The sequence below is a fragment of the Thalassophryne amazonica genome, chromosome 12 (genome assembly GCF_902500255.1).
Source record: "Thalassophryne amazonica chromosome 12, fThaAma1.1, whole genome shotgun sequence".
NCBI classification, from domain to species: domain Eukaryota; kingdom Metazoa; phylum Chordata; class Actinopteri; order Batrachoidiformes; family Batrachoididae; genus Thalassophryne; species Thalassophryne amazonica.
This window is the reverse complement of record NC_047114.1, coordinates 64,592,513-64,614,941: the sequence shown is the minus strand read 5'-3', so window position 1 is coordinate 64,614,941 and position 22,429 is coordinate 64,592,513. Positions and strand designations below refer to the sequence as shown.

Genomic DNA, 22,429 nt, shown 5'->3' with positions numbered 1-22,429 from the left:
TTGCCACATATACACATAGATTCCTACACACCTAAACCGATATCAATATATATATATATACATATACATACATATATATATACATACACACATCAACATACATACACATATATACATATATACACATATATATACACAAACATAAATATACACCTTCACATACCTACTTACATACAAAATACTATATATTTACAAGCCGAAGCAAAAAACAAAAACACCCTAACCCTCATTACCCTTCCTCCTCCCTATACCCAGAAAAAAACATATTTTGTACCGCTGTTTGAACTGGTTCATGCTTGGACATTGCTTGAGCCCCACTCCCAATCTGTTCCACATCCTCACCCCACAGACAGAAATACAGAAACCTTTTAATGTTGTTCGTGCCCACTGATGCTTTAAATTAAATTTCCCCCTCAGACTGTAATCCCCTGATCTGTTAAAAAACATATTTTAATATTTGCTGGAAGTAAATTGTTTATTGCTTTATACACAATTTGTACTGTTTGAAAATGAACCAAGTCTGTGAATTTTAAGAATTTGGATTGTAAAAATAGTGGATTTGTATGATCTCTATAGCCAGTATTATGAATAATTCTTATAGCTCTTTTCTGCATTACTGATAGTGATTGTGTTGTACCTTTATAAGTATTACCCCATACCTCTGCACAGTACTGTAAATATGGTAAAACCAGTGAGCAGTAAAGAATGCGGAGTGAGTTGTGGTCCAGAATATGTTTCGCTTTGTTTAGAACTGAAATGCTTCTTGACAGTTTACTTTGTATATGTTTTATATGAGTCTTCCAGTTTATCTTATCATCTATTATCACCCCCAGAAACTTATTTTCATGTACCCTTTCAATATCTACCCCCTCGACTTGTAACTGAACCTGTATGTCTGTATTACAATAGCCAAATAACATGTATTTTGTTTTACTTAAGTTTAATGATAATTTGTTTCTGTCAAACCATATTTTCAATTTTCCCATTTCTATACTGATCCTCCTCAGTAACTCCTGCAAATCCCCCCCTGAACAAAAAATGCTTGTGTCATCTGCAAATAATACTAATTTTAATATTTTGGAAACATTGACAATATCATTTATATAAATTAGAAACAGTTTTGGACCCAATACTGACCCCTGTGGGACGCCACAAGCATTGTCCAAGCATGATGATGTATATTCCCCCAACTTCACAAACTGTTTTCTGTTACTTAAGTAGCTTCTCACCCAGTGCAACACCAACCCCCTAATCCCATACTGTTCAAGTTTATTGATTAATATGTCATGATTAATTGTATCAAAAGCCTTTTTAAGGTCTATAAATATTCCAACTGAATGTAATTTGTGGTCTATGGCGTTTGTAATCTCCTCAACTGATTCTATTAATGCAAGTGATGTTGAACTATGTGCTCTGAATCCATATTGACTATCAGTAAGTAATTTATGTTTATTTATGAATTTGTCTAATCTATTATTGAATAACTTTTCTAATAATTTGGAAAATTGTGGAAGCAAAGAAACAGGTCTATAATTTGTGAAGTGGTGTCTATCCCCAGTCTTATACAGCGGCACAACCTTAGCTATTTTCATTTGATTGGGAAATTTACCGGTTTGAAATGATAAGTTACAGATGTATGTTAATGGTTCTACAATCCATTCAATGACCTGTTTTACCACCACCATATCAATTTCATTTAAATCGGTAGATGTTTTATATTTACAATTATTCACAATGTCTATAATTTCATTTCCATCCACTGCTGTGAGGAACATTGAACAGGGATTTCTTTCTATAAGATTATTATCCCAATCCTCAGATTGGGAATCGGGAATTTTTTCTGCCAAGCTTGGTCCAATATTTACAAAAAAATTATTAAAACCGTTGACTACCTCATCCTTATTTTCCTTCTTGACATTATTATCAATGAAATACTGAGGGTAACTCTGTTTTTTATTACCATTTTGATAATGCTATTTAATATATCCCATATTCCTTTAATATTGTTTTTGTTATTATATAATATGTTACTATAATATTCCTTCCTACATACCCGTATAATATTAGTTAATCTATTTTTGTATTTCTTATATCTATTTTCTGCCTCTTTAGTCTTTAGTTTTATGAATTCTCTATACAGTGTATTTTTCTTATTACATGCATTTCGTAACCCTTTCGTCATCCATGGTCGAGCTTGGATTTTTTGTTTTCTGTAGTCTTGTTTAATTGGACAATTTTTATCATATAATGATGTAAATATTTGTAAAAAAGTTTCATATGCACTATCAACATCACTTTCACTGTATACCTTTTCCCAGTTTTGCGCCTGTAAATCCTTCTTTAGCGTGTTCATGTTTTCCTCTGTCCGCACTCGCCTGTATTTTATTTTCTCCTCTGGCTGATTCCGCCGATGGTTTCTATTATAAACGATGAAAACTGGTAGATGATCACTAATGTCATTGATTAATAATCCACTCACAGTGTTATTCTCAATATCATTGCTGAATATATTATCAATTAAGGTGGCACTATGGGATGTAATTCTGCTTGGCCTGGTGATTTTTGGATATAAACTCATACTGTACATTATACTGATAAATTCATCTGTTATTTTATGCTTATTTGGATTGAGCAGATCAATATTTAAGTCACCACAAATGAACAGTTTTTTGATTAGTTTTTGAGAACATTTTTCCCATACAGTCAGTGAATGTTTCAATACTAGATCCTGGTGCTCTATATATACAGCTGACTAATACATTTTTGCTTTTTTCTTCACATATTTCAATAGTTATACATTCTAATAAGTTATCAATCACAGTTGTCATATTGTCTACTATTTTATAATCCATGTTCTTATCCACATACACAGCCACTCCTCCTCCACTCTTATTTTTTCTGTTTACACAATTAAATTCATATCCATCCAGTTCAAAATCCATTCCTTTATCTTCATTGATCCATGTTTCTGATATAGCAATTATGTTAAATATTTTTTTAAACTGACTTAAATATTCTTTAATGTTGTTAAAGTTTGCATATAGACTTCTGCTGTTAAAATGGATTATTGATAATTTGTTATCCGTTCTAATGATCCGATTAAACTGTTCATCTGTATAATAGCAACAACTGTCATTGATATTTGAGAAGAAATTATTGTCCGGGTCTATATCGTGCTCCAAGTCCAGTACATTGTGGTCTGTGTATTTAAATGTTCTCAGTTCTACTTTTCCATGATCAGCAATCCTTTGAGTTATATCCTTCTTGTCTCCAGATGTAGATGAATAGGTAGTAGATGAATAGGTTCCTCTGGTCTGTGTCATGGTGTTGTGATGTGTTTGTGTCCTCATACCTTATTGGTCATATTTGTCCAGATCCTCGCTTTAAGAAACACTATTGTTCATATTTGTCCAGCTCCTCGATGTTCCTTATTGCCATGACTTTTGCTTGTTCTGGTGATCCGTTCAGTTTGATGAATATTTTACAGTTTGAAGTCCATGTGTGCTGGATTTTTCCCTGTTTCTTTAAGAAGCGTGCTTTCCTGGCGATGTCGGCATTCCGTTTGGTGAGATGTTCATTGATGAATACGTTTGTCCCTTTCAGTTTTCTTCCTTGTTTTAACAGTGCTGTTTTGTGTTTTCTGTTGATGAATCTCATGATGACGGTTCGTTTATCACCGTCATTTCTCCGGGGCAGAGGGTGGCACGCTTCAATGTTATTTAAATCCATTTCTATACCTTTAGATAGGAGGAAATCAGCAACCTGTTTTTCCACAGAGCTGACCTCCTGTTCACTGGGCTCCCCTCCGCTCTCATCTGTTACCGCCCGTGCGTAGGACCGTGGTTTGATATGAAAACCTGTGATGATGACGTCGTTAATTCTGGTGTACTGCTCCAATTCAGCCACTCTATTTTCCAGCTGCACCAGATGCCGGTCTTTCTCGGCATTCTGGAGCCGTAATGCCTTCACCTCCTCCACCAGATCCATGATTGATTTCTGTTGCTGCTTCACAACAGAAATCTCCTCTGATAGAAAGTCCAGAGATTTTTTAATATCGTCACCTTCCTCCGCTGTCAGAACCTTCTTAGGCCCCATGGTCGGCTTATGAGCAGCTTGTCGATCGCCGATGTTAACAGCCTGCGTTGTTTGTCACCGGGATGGATCTGCACTGCGCTGGTGCCGCGCGGCCTCGGTGTTTCCGCGCTGATGGATCCGCGGTGGCTGCACGAGGCCTCGGGGAAGCGGCACTCGTGACGCGCGGCTCTAATGACGCAGCGCGCGGCCTCAGTGAATTCACCACATTGAGCGGGCCTCGGACGTTGTTGCTGTCCAGTCGCGGGGCTAAGTTGCCGGTTGAGGTGGTATTCCCACTGTCCGGGTTGGCAAACACCGGCGTGGCAGATGGCAACTACAAACACCACCTCTGAAAACTCAGGTACAAACTTTTTGCAGCTCGCTCTGACGACACGCAGCTCTGACTGTGACTGACGCAGGTTTCCCTCCACATCAGTGGTGAATTGTGGTTCCATACGCTCCAGCTGCTCGCACTGTGTTTGAAACTGTCGCAGTGGGATCAGCCCGACCGTGTGTCCCTCCCAATGTCGGCTTGATGTTTTTGGGGTTTGCTCATTTGGGCTGTTTCACCCCGATTCCTACCCATTTGTGCTATGTGTGAAGGGGCTCTTAACATTGTATGCTGCTAATAGAAAGACAGTAGAGTCTCTTAAAATATATACTCTAAAAACAGAAATCCTTTAAGCTTGCTTAGCTTTTGTTAACTGAGCCTCCTTCTTTCTCAACATCTTGTTCCATATTTGTGTGGCCTCAATATGGGAATTATGTGCCCCAAAGTTAAGAAAAGTTGTGGTTCAACATCTTGTGCAGGGAAGCACACTTGAATGGTCACCATCAATCGGGGAGTTAAGCCACCACTCACTCAACAACCAAACTGAAACAATGCTTCTGAAAGTGTTAGGAATGACCACAAAATGAAGAATCATGCATGTTGAAGCCTAAAGTCTTATCTTTGTGTTTTTACCAGCCACAGAATGAGCAACAGTAGGATCTCCTCCCTTTCTCTCCTCAAGGAGGCACTCTGCGTCGGGCTGTGGCATGGCCAGGCTCATGGTTGTAGATGGGGGACTGTATGAAACACAGCAAAGTTATTAAGGAGCAAGAAAGGCATTGAGTGTTAATAACATACTGTCAACATTTTTATTTATAAGGGCGGTGATCAGACTTCGTCCATTGACTATTATTGATGGTTAAAACACTCCAAAGTCAAGTAGAGTGCACTAAAGTTTAGGAATGCCTGGAAAGTCTGTGTGTACAACTAATATACACAGATAAAAAGTAACTGAAACAATCTTTTTCAATTTGCCTTATTTTAAATTAAACACACAGACCTGTACTACTGAGCAATGATAAATTAAGGACAAACAATAGTGACAGCTATTAAAAAAAAGGTGTAAAATATTGTCACGTGGGGCATTCCACTGAGCTCTCTTGTAAAAACAAAACAAAATAAAACAAGAGCAATCAGATTTCTGACATCCACCAATCCAGATGCAGATCCCCTCCAAAATTTAGTGGTCTTCCATGCCCTAATATCTATCTGTGGTGCAAATTTGGTGAGAATCTGTGAAGTAGTTTTGGCATAATCCTTCAAAGCCTATAAAGAGAAATCTTGATCCAGAATCCGGATCACCTCCAAAATTCAGTGGCTTCTTCCATGGACTAATATCTATCTGTGGTGCAAATTCTGTCAAAATCTGTGCTGTAGTTTTGATGTAGTCATGCTAAAAGCCAGGCAGACAAACAGACAAATAAATTAATAAATAAACGATGATGAATATATTACATCCTTGGCGGACGTAAAAACCATCCCCCTAAATGACTAACACAGTGTGGGATGAATGACTAGGCCAACCACACTTTTACAATCCTGACGTTTCCTTGGCAGCAGTCTCTATTATTATAAAGTTGGAGCGGAACATGAAAGAATTCGGTGAGAGTCTGCTGGAGGAAGACTGAGACAAACGTGACTCTGCCAGTATGCGCTGTTACATCACGTTTTCAAACTACATTTTCATCAAGTTTTCCCAGAAAATATACTCACTGGGTTTAGCTGATGATGTATCTTGTTACAACTGAAGTTGTGCAATTTAGTGTCTGGGTGACGTTATTAACTGTCTGTTTAGATCTCAGGAACACATACACAAGGTAACGTGAAGTGTTTGTGGAAGAGTCAAGACAGATCACTTTGGTGATAGAAAGGATGTGATGAAAAGTATTTCTTCTGTGGATGAATGCTGCGAAAACGGAAAGTTAATATGACAAATATTTTTGTAGAAATTAGCAATTTGTGCTAACCAATAAACAATGGACCTTGTGCTGCAATGCACCATAGGAGTTTGGGATTTTAAATGTTATTAAATTGGTTTAGTTATGTTGCTCTTACCACAAGTGAGTTAAATGTAATGTTGGCACCATGAGTGAAATGTGTAGTGTTTTTAATGTTGTCCTCCAACCATCTGTTTGTCAAATTAAAAGTACCTATGTATAGCAGAATGCAGAAAAGACAAACAGCTGTGAGTGAATGCAATTTTAACCACACACAAACTGGGGAGAGCTGAGATTTGCCATTTGGGTCACGAATGAATAGCGCCAAAACCAAACACTGACAGGACTAATATTTTTAGAGAACCTATATATATTAGCTAACAACACTGAACAATGGACACTGATATTTACATTCTGGAGACACACGACAATCCAGCAGGGGGCAGTAAATCATCTATATATTAAAAGTGTAAGTGCGTGATTTTATTTAGTAAGTACATAATATAATTGTAAATACGATAAAAATACATGGATGACACAAGAAAATGAAAACACTTATTTTCATTATGATCCATTTAAAACTCAAATGACAAAACAGAAGTAAAAATAAAATAATAATACTAATGATAATAACAATAACAGTGTGTATATGATAACAAGAACCTAAACAATTTAGAAATACATTAAGAGAGTAAGCTAACATGAAAAATTACGTAATTAATATTAAATAAAAGGGTTGAGTTCTTCTTCTAAACCTGTTGAGGTCTAATGTCCAAGGTTCAAAAAACATTCTGGAATCACACACCATTCCAGCTCATTACAGAAACTTTGCACAATTTATTACCACCCTTGAAAAAATGCAAGAAAAAATGCAGTGTATTTTGTGGAATCGGCCAGTTCTTACGTTTTAAAACAGGGGTCTCCAGACACAAGTTTAGTGGTGATAACAACCTGCAACACAAAAAACAACACTCACATCAGCTTTAGCTAGCTAGTACAGTATCTTGTACTGACACTTGCTCATGTTTAGAAGAAAATTTGGGGAAATCTATTACTCTAGATTATAAGTATGTGCAATAAGATGAGTCTCCATATTGAACTACTAAACAATGGGTAACACACTCAACATAAGTTTGTTACGTGCGGCTGTAAAAGTTGTCAGGCAACAGGGGTAGGGGCAGGATAAGCTAATGACTCAATCGCAAAATGTTCTATGGATGAGACCATCTCATTTCAGAATGTTTTGCTCCAGCCTTCGCTGTCTCTGAAGGCCTGAAGCCTGAGTTTAGAGGCGTACAGCCGCTAAATTGAGACACACCCCATATCCCGCCAGAGGTCACAAAGATGTTTAGTTCATCAATACTCACAATGTACTATATTTATCCAATTTTGTACTGTATTAATTCTGCAACCTACACTTTGGTAGCATGTTAGAAATAAAGTTTTGGACTCAATCAAGACTATGCTGGTGTACTAGAGGCTTCATTGGCAAACCCTTTCAACCATACCTTAAGAATTGAGTTGTCCTGTCTGGTGTTCTTAGTATATCCTTCTAGGAGGCATCGCCTTGTCGTGACACCAGATCCAGCAAACTCAGACAGATTCAGGTCAGCATAGCCCAGCTACACACATACACAAGGGTTCAATCAGTAAAGTGAGCAACTGTAAATGCCAAGTGTCTCAGTACAATTTCTATTGAACATGAATTGTATAATTCCAACAACTATGTTTATTTAAATGAAAGAATATATCACCTAGCACCTGTGACACTTGAGAAAACAGCTTTAATCTTATTTAGGGTATTGTTTAACACAGCAAAGATTTTAATTAACTTCTTGCAATGACTAACCAAAGCTGAAAACTAGAAGTAAAAAAAACAAACAAACAAACAACAAACAAAAAAAACAAAATGAACACATAAAATCTGTCCAGGGCCAGAAAATCCACCTGGCCTATGTGAATTTTATAAGAATGAATAGAATAGAAGCCAGATTACAAACTTCAAATAATAATAAATATACCTTTACAAATGTTTTTCCACCCTTCATTTCCTGAAAAACAAAACAAAACTCATGAGTTTCCATGAACTTTTGTTAATAGTAACATATTTTCACAAATAAATGCTTAGCATTTTACACATAGCATAAAAAAAATAAATCTTTTGTATGACTACAGTTTAAAAAATGAACTGCCTGCTGAACTGTGGTTACAAATTAACAATATGTCTTATCTTTTGTACATAAATACTTTCTTGCCACATCACATTCAAGTCTCCCTGAACTACTTGCACTCTGTTCTAGAACAACAGCCAAAATATGTGTGCACTTAATATCAACTAACGGAAACTTGATGGCCAAATAAATAAATACTGTACCTTACGCACAGAAACTCGACACACACAGGGATCGAGTACACCTGTCTTAGCATTGGCAGTCATCTTGCACATAAATGAGAATTTTTTATTCCAGCGTACACAGTTATCTTGAACAGGGTTCCTGTGAGAGAAGCACATTAAAAAAGTACAGACCAAAACACATGGTAGCATACTGAAAGATGATGCTGATTATTATCGTTACGTGTCATTGTTCACAAATGGTGTCAGATGTTTTTTCTGAAAATTTCCACAGACTATATGACACACAATGTCCCAAACCATCAAAGATGAAAAGGAAAGCATTAGGCCTTGAGTTAGTGCACACATTTCTTATAAAGTACATAAACAAGTGATGTATTCACTCTTGTACTATTTCTTAATGTTGGCCGAAATGGATGCAACATGTTATCCATTAACATGGATAACATGTTAATGGATCGGGAGGTCTGGGCGGCTTTGCTTGAGCTGCTGCCCCCGCGACCCGACTCCGGATAAAGCGGAAGAAAATGTATGGATGGATGTTGTCCATTAACAATACCAATACTTATCCAAACGCACACAACTGAGCCTAACTGTGAACTTGTGCAAGGTATAAACTACTTTAGCAAAGAAGCCGTGCTATTTTGTGTGTGTGTGGGGGGTTTAAATCCACCTATCCTGAAAATTTCTCAATTTTTCCTGCAGTTCTTTAATGTTATTAGAAAGTACAATATGAAATGTGAATGGAATCATCCAATGCAATAATATTGAAATATAACTTAATGTATGGCAAGTCACATGTATTGTGACAGGTGACAATTGCATCTATTTTGAAGATTTTATCCTCATATACCATAAATCACAAACATGTAGCCCACACTAATGAGGTATATAAAAGGTAGAATTGGGAATATAACTGTACATATTTTAATCTGCATCTGCCAAAGGCGGAGTGGTTTTAGGCACTGCTTGACTCAATGTATGTATCTATCTGTGCATGCATGTCATTGATATATATGTAATATCTCAAAGACTTAACGTATCAATGTGAAGCTTGGTACACAAGGTCACCTCACTAAAACCTCAAACATGTTCACCATTGGGTAGATTTTGAGTCAAATTGTGGCCACCAGGAAGCTGAGTCTTGGAAACCCTGTGTACAGTATGTGTTATTTTCAGAAAGACTCTGCATGTCAAGGTTAAACTTGGACCATGAACAAGGTTTGCACTAAGCACACTTTGATTGTAACTGTGGCCACTAGAGGGCAGAGCTTCAGAAATTTTGTGGACGCTATCTTGTCAAAGGCCTTATATACGAGTGCCCTCCAAAACGTGGAACACTTGGTATTTCACACCTTTTAATTTGTTTATGCCCTTTCAAATACAAAAATGACATTTTCTAAAATTCACTGTTTGCATTTTTCTTTATGTGAAAAACAAAAACAGAAGGCCCTTATTTAAGGACAAAGGCAGCAAATGCTGTACATGGTTCTAGTGCATTTATCTCAGAAAATTAGTAAAATGGATCATTCCAGACATTGTTCAGAACAGCATACTTTGATTAAAAGGTTGATTGGAGAGAGGAAAACATATAAAGAAAGACAGAAAATTATAGGCTGCTCAGCTAAAATGAACTCAAATGCTTAAACCAACCAAAACCAGAAAAAAACTGCCATTCAAATCAATCAAAGAACAACCAGAATGGCAAAGACTCAGCAAATGACCAGCTCCAAGGTGATCACAGGTGGTCTAAAGTTACCTGTGAGTACTGTAATAATTAGAAGAAGAAGAGGCAAGAAGCCTCCGCAAACTCCCATTGTTGGGGACTCACAAGAAAGCTAAATCTGCAAACATTTTTCAGTTTATACAGTAAATGTTTGAGTTTGTAAAGAAAAATGTAGACACTAATATTTTTTTGAACAGCCCGATATTCCTTTTTCCTCACTTTCTGTAAAATACAAATTTATAGTTTTTTTTCATAATTTTCCCCACAAGTGTTCCCAATGCATTTGCGTCTATGGAAATAAAAGTTATTATAAGGATTTTTGAGCTTTACTCACTTTTACTCACACTGCTATTTTGAACACAACTGTATGACTACTGAACTGAAGAAATCAGTACCACCACACAATTTACAGACTGCAAAAATTGGATGACTGGTCAACAAACTTTCAGTGTTTGTTCCAAGACTTTTGAAACACAATAGTATTGTTTGATGATCTTAAAATGTTCTGTGAATTGCTTTTAACATATCTGAAAAAACAAGATTATCAAAAAATCTGTGTGAGAAAAGAGGAAAAAGTTGCAGTTGGGCCAACTACAAATGCTGTTTGTGGCTTTTTTGTTTTAAAGAAATGGCCAGTTGCCATAGTGAAAAAGCAAGGTTTGGTTTTTTCCAGAGTGACTCATCTATGATCATGAGTCATACAGAAGAGAGCCTAAGGGGATTGACAACATATGCTGTTTTGAAATGAATTTTCCTTTCATTCATCAGTTTATCTTCAATTTCATAAAAAATTAATACACAAATTGAGACATAAATTCTTTATAAAACTCAGCAAAAACATAAGGAGGCATGGTCTTGATGTGTTCTATAATGCAGTCTTTGAAGCAGTCTGTAAATTGCCTTTACCTCTGAAAAGGATGTTATATACACTCAACAAAAATATAAATGCAACACTTTTGGTTTTGCTCCCATTTTGTATGAGATGAACTCAAAGATCTAAAACTTTTTCCACATACACAATATCACCATTTCTCTCAAATATTGTTCATAAACCAGTCTAAATCTGTGATAGTGAGCACTTCTCCTTTGCTGAGATAATCCATCCCACCTCACAGGTGTGCCATATCAGGATGCTGATTAGACACCATGATTAGTGCACAGGTGTGCCTTAGACTGCCCACAATAAAAGGCCACTCTGAAAGGTGCAGTTTTATCACACAGCACAATGCCACAGATGTCGCAAGATTTGAGGGAACATGCAGTTGGCATGCTGACAGCAGGAATGTCAACCAGAGCTGTTGCTCGTGTATTGAATGTTCATGTCTCTACCATAAGCCGTCTCCAAAGTCGTTTCAGAGAATTTGGCAGTACATCCAACCAGCCTCACAACCGCAGACCACATGTAACCACACCAGCCCAGGACCTCCACATCCAGCATGTTTACCTCCAAGATCGTCTGAGACCAGCCACTCGGACAGCTGCTGAAACAATCGGTTTGCATAACCAAAGAATTTCTGCACAAACTGTCAGAAACCGTCTCAGGGAAGCTCATCTGCATGCTCGTCGTCCTCATCGGGGTCTCGACCTGACTCCAGTTCGTCGTCGTAACCGACTTGAGTGGGCAAATGCTCACATTCGCTGGCGTTTGGCACGTTGGAGAGGTGTTCTCTTCACGGATGATGCGAAGGAGATGTGTTGCACTGCATGAGGCAAATGGTGGTCACACCAGATACTGACTGGTATCCCCCCCAATAAAACAAAACTGCACCTTTCAGAGTGGCCTTTTATTGTGGGCAGTCTAAGGCACACCTGTGCACTAATCATGGTGTCTAATCAGCATCCTGATATGGCACACCTGTGAGGTGGGATGGATTATCGCAGCAACGGAGAAGTGCTCACTATCACAGATTTAGACTGGTTTGTGAACAATATTTGAGGGAAATGGTGATATTGTGTATGTGGAAAAAGTTTTAGATCTTTGAGTTCATCTCATACAAAATGGGAGCAAAACCAAAAGTGTTGCGTTTATATTTTGTTGAGTATATTTTGCTCGTATCCATTTGTTGGTAAGAACATTCCAAAACTAATGAACTAATTTTCGCAACAATAAGCGGGAAGGGGGGTTGCAGCTGGGCAGCGCAGTCTCGTTTGAAGGCAGGCGCTAAAGAGTTAAAATATGATGCAACAATCGTAGAACCGGGGACAGCCCTCATCTGTTCCCACCAGAAAAATGGCACTTTCTCTTGAGTTTTTGGGCAAATTACACTGTAAACAAAGTGAAAATTCAAAGAAAAAGTGACGATGCGGAGGAAAGCGGTTATGCATTGCAGTTTGTTCATGACCCGGAGCTAAAACATGTCAAGGCGGTTGTGTAGGCGAGACACCGCAGCTACTCTGGCTAGGTGTGCAGGCTAACACTTACCGACACGATCTCTCCCATTTGCCTCGTCTTCCTTTCTCCACTAGGAACTGAAAAAACCTGCACTTTTCATGACTGCTTCGTGATTTCAGCCGAAAACAAAACAGGACACCATTTTTTGTGTGAAGTAATACTGTATTTATGTTGCACAACCAATGGTAGGTGGTCAGATCCTGTGATATCATGCAGGGGTTTAAAAAGGAATAGTTTTCACCATATGTCATGCTTAGTTATGTTACAGGGTAACATATGTCATACGTCATAGAATCAATGGACGTCTACCTTGTTTGAACTTTTCTTTGGAGACCAAACATTCAACACAGTCAAAACTATTCCATTTATTAATCCTTTTATTTCAACCAATAATATGCATCAGTTTTTATCAAAATTGGAGCAACTTTAACTTTTGACCCCTGTACAAACTGAAACTGATCTTTGTCACCATTTTTGCTGTATTTACCCCATACCTCCAGAACATTCAGTCATAGACAGTCCAAACTATACCTTTTTAGAATCATTATGAACAGACAAATATCGTATAGTTTTCAACATGACTGCAGCATTTTAAAATTTTGACAACTATGTAATTCTTTATTGACCACTGTAGCTCATTAGAGGTCAGCTCCAGCATGGCTCCATATCTGAAAATAAGTATTCATTAATTTAGAATATGTGTGCCAAATTCCATGCTTGTATCACAAAACGAACAACTGTTTTGCTATGCCGCAAAACTAGTTGTATTGGAACAGAGAAGCATGCTCACAGAAGAAAATGGAACAAATCTCACCTAAACTTGCTGATGTACATTCTGGTATACTGTAGGTAAAATTGCACATTTTCCTTTTCAGAAAATCCTTCTCAGTTCCTCTCCACCATGAAACAATGCGACATAATGCATAGCTTCTCCAGTCACAGCCCCAGAAGCCTATAACACCTTCAGTGTTGCCATGGGTGTTTTGGTAACTTTTTAGTCTCCTTCTTGACAGGTCACTCAGTTCTTGAGAACTGCTTACTCAAGGCAATTTTACCATTCAATAATCCAATATATGTGTACAGTATATGCACATAAATGCCCATAATTCTAAAATGGTTTATGTGATATTTTTCTTAAACCCTTTAAAGTAACGATGGACATCTACACTGTAAGCACAGCTTGACTTTTATTTCAGTTCCACTATTGTGGTTTACAGACTCACTGTCCAATCGGACTGCAACTGAAATATTAAGGTACCTGGTGAAAAAAAGTTACAAATAATCGCTGATAGAACAAAGACTGCATCTGTTCAAATAGTTAAGCCTATACTAGCGTGTTGCCCGTGGGTCCATTGGGTAGTGTCTATAAAATAGGTAACTGACATTTTTCAAGGGTGGTAATAAATTAAGCAAAGCTTGTATGAGCTGGAATGGTGTGTGAGTCCAGAATGTTTTAAGAACCTTAGACATTAATTTTTAGAAGACGGACTCAACCCTTTTATTTCCTGTTAATTAGCCTATGTAATTTTGTAATGTTAATTTACTATCTTAATGTATTTATAAATTGTTCTGTTAGACCTCAGTGCTGCTTATCATATACACACTATTATTAATATCAGTATTATTACCTCCGCCAAGGAGGTTATGTTTTCGGTCGTGTTTGTTTGTTTGTCTGTCAGCAGGATAACTCAAAAAGTTTTGAACAGATTTTGATGAAATTTTGTGGAGTGGTTAAAAATGACAAGAGGAACAAGTGATTAAATTTTAGTCGTGATCCGGATCACGATCCAGATCCCGATGCTAACATGTTAGCATGTCTATGGCATTTTCAATGTTAAAAGTTAGCATTAAGCAGTTGCAGCTGTCATCACGTTTGGGTGCATTTGTTTTCAAATTGTAATATTTCTTAAATTTATTTTTGTTTATATATTAATAATCTAATGATTATACAATTTTAGAGAAAGAGGCAAAAAGAAATAGATCACTGTGCCAAGGAGGGAATCTCTTTAGGGTCAGTGACCTATGGCCTTGTTTAGAGAAGTGTTTCATAAATGTTAAAAAAGTCATATATTTGCAGTTTAGTTGAATAATAAAATTGAATTTTGTCTCTTGTTTTTGTCTATAAGCACATGCAATATCAATATCAGTGCTCAGATGACAGTAGCTTCTGGGAAAGGTGCAAGTTGCAATAAACTGTGATGCCAAGCGCTAAGGATACATGCTATCCAGTCACAGCAGATGAAACTTTTTTTTTTACTACTGAGCAAACATCATTGTTAGACTTTTTTAGGTTCAATGATTCCACGGCGTGTAGATGTTATGGCGTCAGTGACCCCATGGCCTTGGCGGAGGTTTGCACTCTGAGTGCTTCTAGTTATATTTTATTATTACTTCTATTTTGTCGTTTGATTTTTAAATGGACTACAATGGAAATAAGTGTTTTCACTTTCTTGTGTCATCCATGTATTTACAATTATATTATGTACTTACATTGAAATGACTAAATAAAACCACACATGCACGCACTCATGCTTTTAATATAAAGATGATTTAATGCCCCCTGCTGGAATGGCGTGTAGTCCAGAACGTAATTAGCAACGTCAACTAATATAAGTAATTTCTCCCAAAATATTAGGCCTATCAAGATTCAATGGTCTATTTGAAGAGTTTCAGTCAGGTTTTAGAATTCATCATAGTACAGAAACAGCATTAGAGAAGGTTACAAATGATCTTCTTATGGCCTCAGACAGTGGACTCATCTCTGTGCTTGTTCTGTTAGACCTCAGTGCTGCTTTTGATACTGTTGACCATAAAATTTTATTACAGAGATTAGAGCATGCCATAGGTATTAAAGGCACTGCACTGCAGTGGTTTGAATCATATTTATCCAATAGATTACAATTTGTTCATGTAAATGGGGAATCTTCTTCACAGACTAAGGTTAATTATGGAGTTCCACAAGGTTCTGTGCTAGGACCAATTTTATTCACTTTATACATGCTTCCCTTAGGCAGCATTATTAGACGGCATTGCTTAAATTTTCATTGTTACGCAGATGATACCCAGCTTTATCTATCCATGAAGCCAGAGGACACACACCAATTAGCTAAACTGCAGGATTGTCTTACAGACATAAAGACATGGATGACCTCTATTTCCTGCTTTTAAACTCAGATAAAACTGAAGTTATTGTACTTGGCCCCACAAATCTTAGAAACATGGTGTCTAACCAGATCCTTACTCTGGATGGCATTACCCTGACCTCTAGTAATACTGTGAGAAATCTTGGAGTCATTTTTGATCAGGATATGTCATTCAATGCGCATATTAAACAAATATGTAGGACTGCTTTTTTGCATTTGCGCAATATCTCTAAAATTAGAAAGGTCTTGTCTCAGAGTGATGCTGAAAAACTAATTCATGCATTTATTTCCTCTAGGCTGGACTATTGTAATTATTATCAGGTTGTCCTAAAAGTTCCCTGAAAAGCCTTCAGTTAATTCAAAATGCTGCAGCTAGAGTACTAACGGGGACTAGAAGGAGAGAGCATATCTTACCCATATTGGCCTCTCTTCATTGACTTCCTGTTAATTCTAGAATAGAATTTAAAATTCTTCTTCTTACTTATAAGGTTTTGAATAATCAGGTCCCATCTTATCTTAGGGACCTCATAGTACCATATCACCCCAACAGAGCGCTTCGCTCTCAGACTGAAGGCTTACTTGTAGTTCCTAGGGTTTGTAAGAGTAGAATGGGAGGCAGAGCCTTCAGCTTTCAGGCTCCTCTCCTGTGGAACCAGCTCCCAATTCAGATCAGGGAGACAGACACCCTCTCTACTTTTAAGATTAGGCTTAAAACGTTCCTTTTTGCTAAAGCTTATAGTTAGGGCTGGATCAGGTGACCCTGAACCATCCCTTAGTTATGCTGCTATAGACTTAGACTGCTGGGGGGTTCCCATGATGCACTGAGTGTTTTTCTCTTTTTGCTCTGTATGCACCACTCTGCATTTAATCATTAGTGACTGATCTCTGCTCCCCTCCACAGCATGTCTTTTTCCTCTCCCTCAGCCCCAACCAGTCCCAGCAGAAGACTGCCCCTCCCTGAGCCTGGTTCTGCTGGAGGTTTCTTCCTGTTAAAAGGGAGTTTTTCCTTCCCACTGTCGCCAAGTGCTTGCTCACAGGGGGTCGTTTTGACCGTTGGGGTTTTTACGTAATTATTGTATGGCCTTGCCTTACAATATAAAGCGCCTTGGGGCAACTGTTTGTTGTGATTTGGCGCTATATAAATAAAATTGATTGATTGATTGATTCCGTTAAAGCACCCTTCATCCTTGACCCAAAATGCATAAGCATACCAAACGGCAAATGTCAGCTGCCCCCCAGTTGCACAGATGCAGAGCTTTTTGTTTTTTATGCATTCTACTGCAAGCAGGTGCTTTTAATTTTTTACTAGGGATGCACGATCCACAATTTTTCACTTCTGATTCAATCCCGATACCTGAATTGGGATATCGAAAGGAGACCTGAAAGTTGAGCTACAATTTGCCAGAAGGTGTATCTAAGATGAAAGCCCAGAATTGATGTTTTGGTGAAAGAATTAAGTACTTTTATTTTTTAATAGACTTTTTTATAGTCTTATTTTATAGACTTAAAGAGAAAAGACAGCACTCTCTCTGTCTGTCTCTCTCCCTCTCACTCACTTTGTCTCTCCCTCCATCTCTCTCTTTTTCTTCCTCTCGAAAACAGCGGTTTTCGTGCTGTGCAAACTTCGAACTTTTTGGGAAAGAAGAAGCCTTTCAACTGTAAAATAAATGTATCATCGACGCTCATGCAGGATTTTAATGGAGACTTTTTCCCTTTCAGCAGACAGAATCTCTGTTCAGCTTCTCCTCCTCAGCTGTACACTGAGCTGGAGTTTTACAGCCTCGGGACAGTGAAGTGGCTAACTTTTTAACACAAATTTTTAGCAACAATTCAGTTAATTTTTCGGAAAATCCATGCTCGATGACCAGACAATTTGAACCCAAGAACAGGGCAGAAATTTGCTGCTAACCGCAGCTAGAACACTGCATAAGAGATAAGAGAGCTCTCTCAAACAGCCCAGCTTCAGACTCCCCCCGCTGGTCGGTAAACAAACAGAGAGCAAACAACAGCAGTTGAGAGGATTCACAGTGGCTCAGTATCGGAAAATATTGCGGGTTGGATCGGTATTTTCCGATACATGAATTACTTCGGTATTGGAACCCAATACCGATCCAGGATCGGACCCATCCCTAATTTTTATACACACACAAACAGACGGCAGCAAAAGCATATAGATGTGATTGAACATTACACCTTAGCTTTTTAATTAAAAACGATATTCTGTCTTTCCTTGTTGTTGTTCCAACACCAACTGCCACCTTTTCGAATAGAAAAGTAGGGAAAAAAGGAGAAAACAAATGTGGTTATTTTGTTAGCTACTTAGACCATTTCAAATTCAGCATACAGCCTGGACACATATTAAACACCTCAACAAGCAACTATGTCAGTTACGGAAGTCCAAATAAAAGTGAAGTCCTGCTGAAACATTATAATTAGAAACTACTTTCACTCAACTTTTTAGCTATGTAGCTAAAGCGTTGCTATAAACAGAAATCTTACCGAGAAGAACGTCCGACCAACGCTCCATCGCGAAGACGAACTTTACAGAATAAAAGGCCATTGACTAAAGGTACCGACGAAAGGTCCTCCAGGTCGAAATCTACTTTAAATTTAAATCTTTTTTTTACAAGACTGAATGCCATGACGTTCAGTCTAATAAATAGTCAAGACAAAGTGAGGATCGTTGAACGCTAACCGTTCAAAATCTCCGTAGTTACCGCCCTGACTGATGACGTCAGTTTTTTTTTTTTAAATAACACATTTTATTAACAAACATGCCTACATTTCAATAAACGTCGGCACAACAGTTACAAAAAAGAAAATAATAATAAAATAAGACAATATAATAAGTTCCACATTGACAGTATAATTTTCTGTATCCAATACAATGAAAGTCTCTTCAAGGAAGTCATAATATTATTACAATCACAAAGGACTACGTAAGTGAGCAAAACAGAACAGTCTATTTCACAATTGTCAGGTGACTAAAGGAGAAAGAAAACAACTGACTGAAAAATATACCGAATTTTATATGGTCGAACTGCATCAAATAGGAGATAATTGTATAGTTTGTCGATGAACATATTGCAACTAGTCTACAGTTACAGTGGAGTTGTAACATTATTTATTTATTCCAGCCTTATTCCAAAATGGAGAAAATTAATTTTAATTCCAGCCTTATTCCAAAATGGAGAAAATTTATTTTTCCCCTCAAAATTCTACTCACAACACCCCTTTTTAATTTTTGCAAATTTACACACACACATATATATATATATATATATGAAACTTAAGAAATCGCATGTACATAGGTATTCACAGCCTTTGCTCAGTACTTTGTTGATGCACCTTTGGCAGCAATTACAGCCTCAAATCTTCTTGAATATGATGGCACAAGCTTGGCACACCCATCTTTGGGCAGTTTTGCCCATTCCTTTTTACAGTACCTCTCAAGCTCCATCAGGTTGGAAGGGGAGCACTGGTGCGCAGCCATTTTCAGATCTCTTCAGAGATGTTCTCTCCATGATTTAAAACCATGACGGCGTAGTGTGTTACTAATGTAATCTTTGTGACTGTGGTCCCAGCTCTCTTCAGGTCATTGACAAGGTCCTCCTGTGTAGTTCTGGGCTTTCTCAAAATCATCCTTACCCCATGAAGCAAGACCTTGCATGGTGCCTCAGACTGAGAAAGATTGACAGTCATCTTGTGTTTCTTCTATTTTCTAATAATTATGCCAACAGTTGTTGCCTTCTCACCAAGTTGCTTGCGTGTTGTCCTGTAGCCCATCTCAGCCTTGTGAAGGTCTACAATTTCATCCCTGGTGTCCATAGACAACTCTTTGGTCTTACATAATTATTGTATGGCCTTGCCTTACAATATAAAGCGCCTTGGGGCAACTGTTTGTTGTGATTTGGCGCTATATAAAAAAATTGATTGATTGATTGATTGATTGCTCATGGTGGATAGGTTGGAATGTGACAGGTGTCTTTTATGCAGGTAACAAGTTCAAACAGGTGCCATTAATACAGGTAAAGAGTGCAGAATAAGAGGGCTTCTTAAAGAAACAATAACAGGACTGTGAGAGCCAGAATTCTTGCTGGTTGGTAGGTGATCAAATACTTATTTCATGCAATAAAATGCAAACTGATTATTTAAGAATCATACAATGTGATTTTCTGAATTTATTTTTTAGATTCTGTCTCTCACAATTGAAGTGTACCTACGATAAAAATTACAGACCTCTCCATTCTTTGTAGGTGGGAAAACTTGCAAAATCGACAGTGTATCAAATGTTTATTTGCCTCAATTTTTAAAACAGCAAAGTAAAAGTTGTGTTTTCATAATAATTAAAAAGAATAAAAAATGAAAGGCACCAGAAGGCCAATGCATACCCTACATGCTCTACACACAATATAAATGTACAAGTAAATATGCATATGTCTGTAATGTATGACTTCATCATATAACACTGATCACAATATCTCTTTCAAAACACACATTGAAAACTTTGTCTCCAAGTTGAAGGTCAAATTGGGTGTCTGCTTTAGGAACAGACACAATTTCTCCCTCAAGACAAGACAGTACTTGATATCAGCAATTTTTTTAAACCTCTGCTGGATTATGGTGATTTATTGTTTTTTAATGTCCCTGATCAGTACCTCAGGAAATTACATACTGTGTGCTTAGCATTTTATGACTGCGGAAATCGCACACATCGTTGTATTTTGTTTGATAGTACTAATTAACTGTACCTCTGGTTATGCAGGTTCTCTCATTGGTTGATCTTCTATATTCTGTACTATCTATCTGTATACTAAGCATACAGGTCCCATTTTTTATCCTCAATGTTCTCTGGATCTGCTCACCTCATACATCATCTGTATCTCGATCTCCCCATATCCTCTGTAGGTACGAATGCACATCATGTCTTTTTCACAAATCCCCTTAATTTCCCACTTTTTGCTGTTAATTCGAACCAATGATTTCTGATATACCGTCAATTTCCGGCAGATGGCGATGTCGCCCAGCTTCCATGTATGAGCACTGCTTTTTTGTCTGTATCCCCCCCCAAAAAAATGCATAAAAACAGTATAGTTTTGTGAAAGCATTGCTTCTTAATTATTGCAAACAAATGTCAGCATGTATTTAATTACACTTTCTTTAAAGTCTTGCCTTGAATTTCGTGCATTCTTATAATTTATTATAATTCCTATCATACTTCAGTATACACTAGGTGGCGCTGTTACTGCTGCAAATGTCTTTTACTGCCACCTGGTGTTGTGATAGATACATTTTATTGACAACTTCATAACATAATTGGAAAAAATTAAAAGTTATATCCATTTTCATTACACTAAAAAAAGATGAAGTTTAACCTTCTTAAATAAGTTACAGCTGCTACTTCAAAATGCTTTGAAAGCTTTCTTTTGGAAGCTAATATGTTGTCTCAGTATACTGCTGCAGTTTCCTGGGTCAGTGACTCACGATCAGTACACTCTTCCTTCACCGTCCAAAGAACAGCTACTTTGTTAGTTATATATAAAACTGTTCTTGGCATAGTTCCTCCTTATCTGTCGACCTACATGTGTATAGAAAACAAAATCAACATGGCCTTCACTCTCATTCTATTCTACTGATGGTAGTCCCAAGAGTGAGAAAAGAACTTGGAAAAAAAAATGCTGCTCCTTCCACATGGAATAACTTACAAACTGAACAAAAATTGTCAGAACTGATCCGTCTGGGGGAGTTAAAGTCAATTATGAGGGGATCAAGAGGAAAACTCACTTGGTCAATATGACAGCTTTTAAATGTTTTTATGATGCTGCTTTAGAAACTGTACCTGTATCACATACTCACTGGATGTTGTGATTTTATGTCTATTTGTGACCATGTTGTTGGAAAAGAGCTTTTTAATCTCAACGAGGCTTTTACCTGGTTAAATAAAGGATACATATATAACATCTGTGTGATTTAATTTATAAAGGTCATTCATATCAATTAATCACAAATAATTTGCTGACCAATATGTACTTTTTAGATCATCCATCGAGGCTTTGTGGTTGTTGAAATTATATAAAAAACAAAAACAAACAACAACAACAACAACAAAAACCTTTTCCAAAATCTAATCACCTCTCAGTATCTATCCTACTTATATTCCCACCAAGTTTTACTTGTTTTGGTTGTTGAGATTCACACACACACACACACACACAAAAATGTTTTTAGAACGTGTTTCCTTTGAGGTTGACTTTTGTCCAAACTGCTCCAAAATCTAATCACCTCTACATATGTATTCCAGTAATATTTCTACTAAGTCTGCATGAAATTCTTCCAGCCGTTTTTGGATTATTTTGTCCAAACTCGCGGATCGCAGGTTGTAAATCAGGTTGGGGTCCCTGCAAAGCCACGGTCTTCCTGGACAGGCACACACCGCCCTCTAGTGTCCAAATAGTGGCGTTGCGCTGTGAGGA

General features: G+C 37.5%; 1 protein-coding gene across 3 annotated transcripts in view; it reads right to left on the bottom strand.

Moving 5' to 3' along the window:
* The window catches only part of LOC117521152 (protein FAM102B-like), a 37,846-nt gene extending 19,200 nt beyond the window's left edge, over positions 1-18,646 (bottom strand). For 2 of the 3 annotated variants that reach the window (XM_034182496.1, XM_034182497.1), the window contains exons 1-6: positions 18,456-18,598; positions 8,717-8,837; positions 8,364-8,393; positions 7,851-7,964; positions 7,247-7,293; positions 5,039-5,142 (exon numbers count right to left, since the gene is read on the bottom strand). In XM_034182496.1, the coding sequence (XP_034038387.1) occupies positions 5,039-5,142; positions 7,247-7,293; positions 7,851-7,964; positions 8,364-8,393; positions 8,717-8,837; positions 18,456-18,598 (559 nt within the window). Of the gene's footprint in view, positions 1-5,038; positions 5,143-7,246; positions 7,294-7,850; positions 7,965-8,363; positions 8,394-8,716; positions 8,838-18,455 lie in introns of all 3 variants that reach the window. The other variant, XM_034182495.1, reaches the window with a different exon arrangement.
* Positions 18,647-22,429: the final 3,783 nt, after the last annotated feature.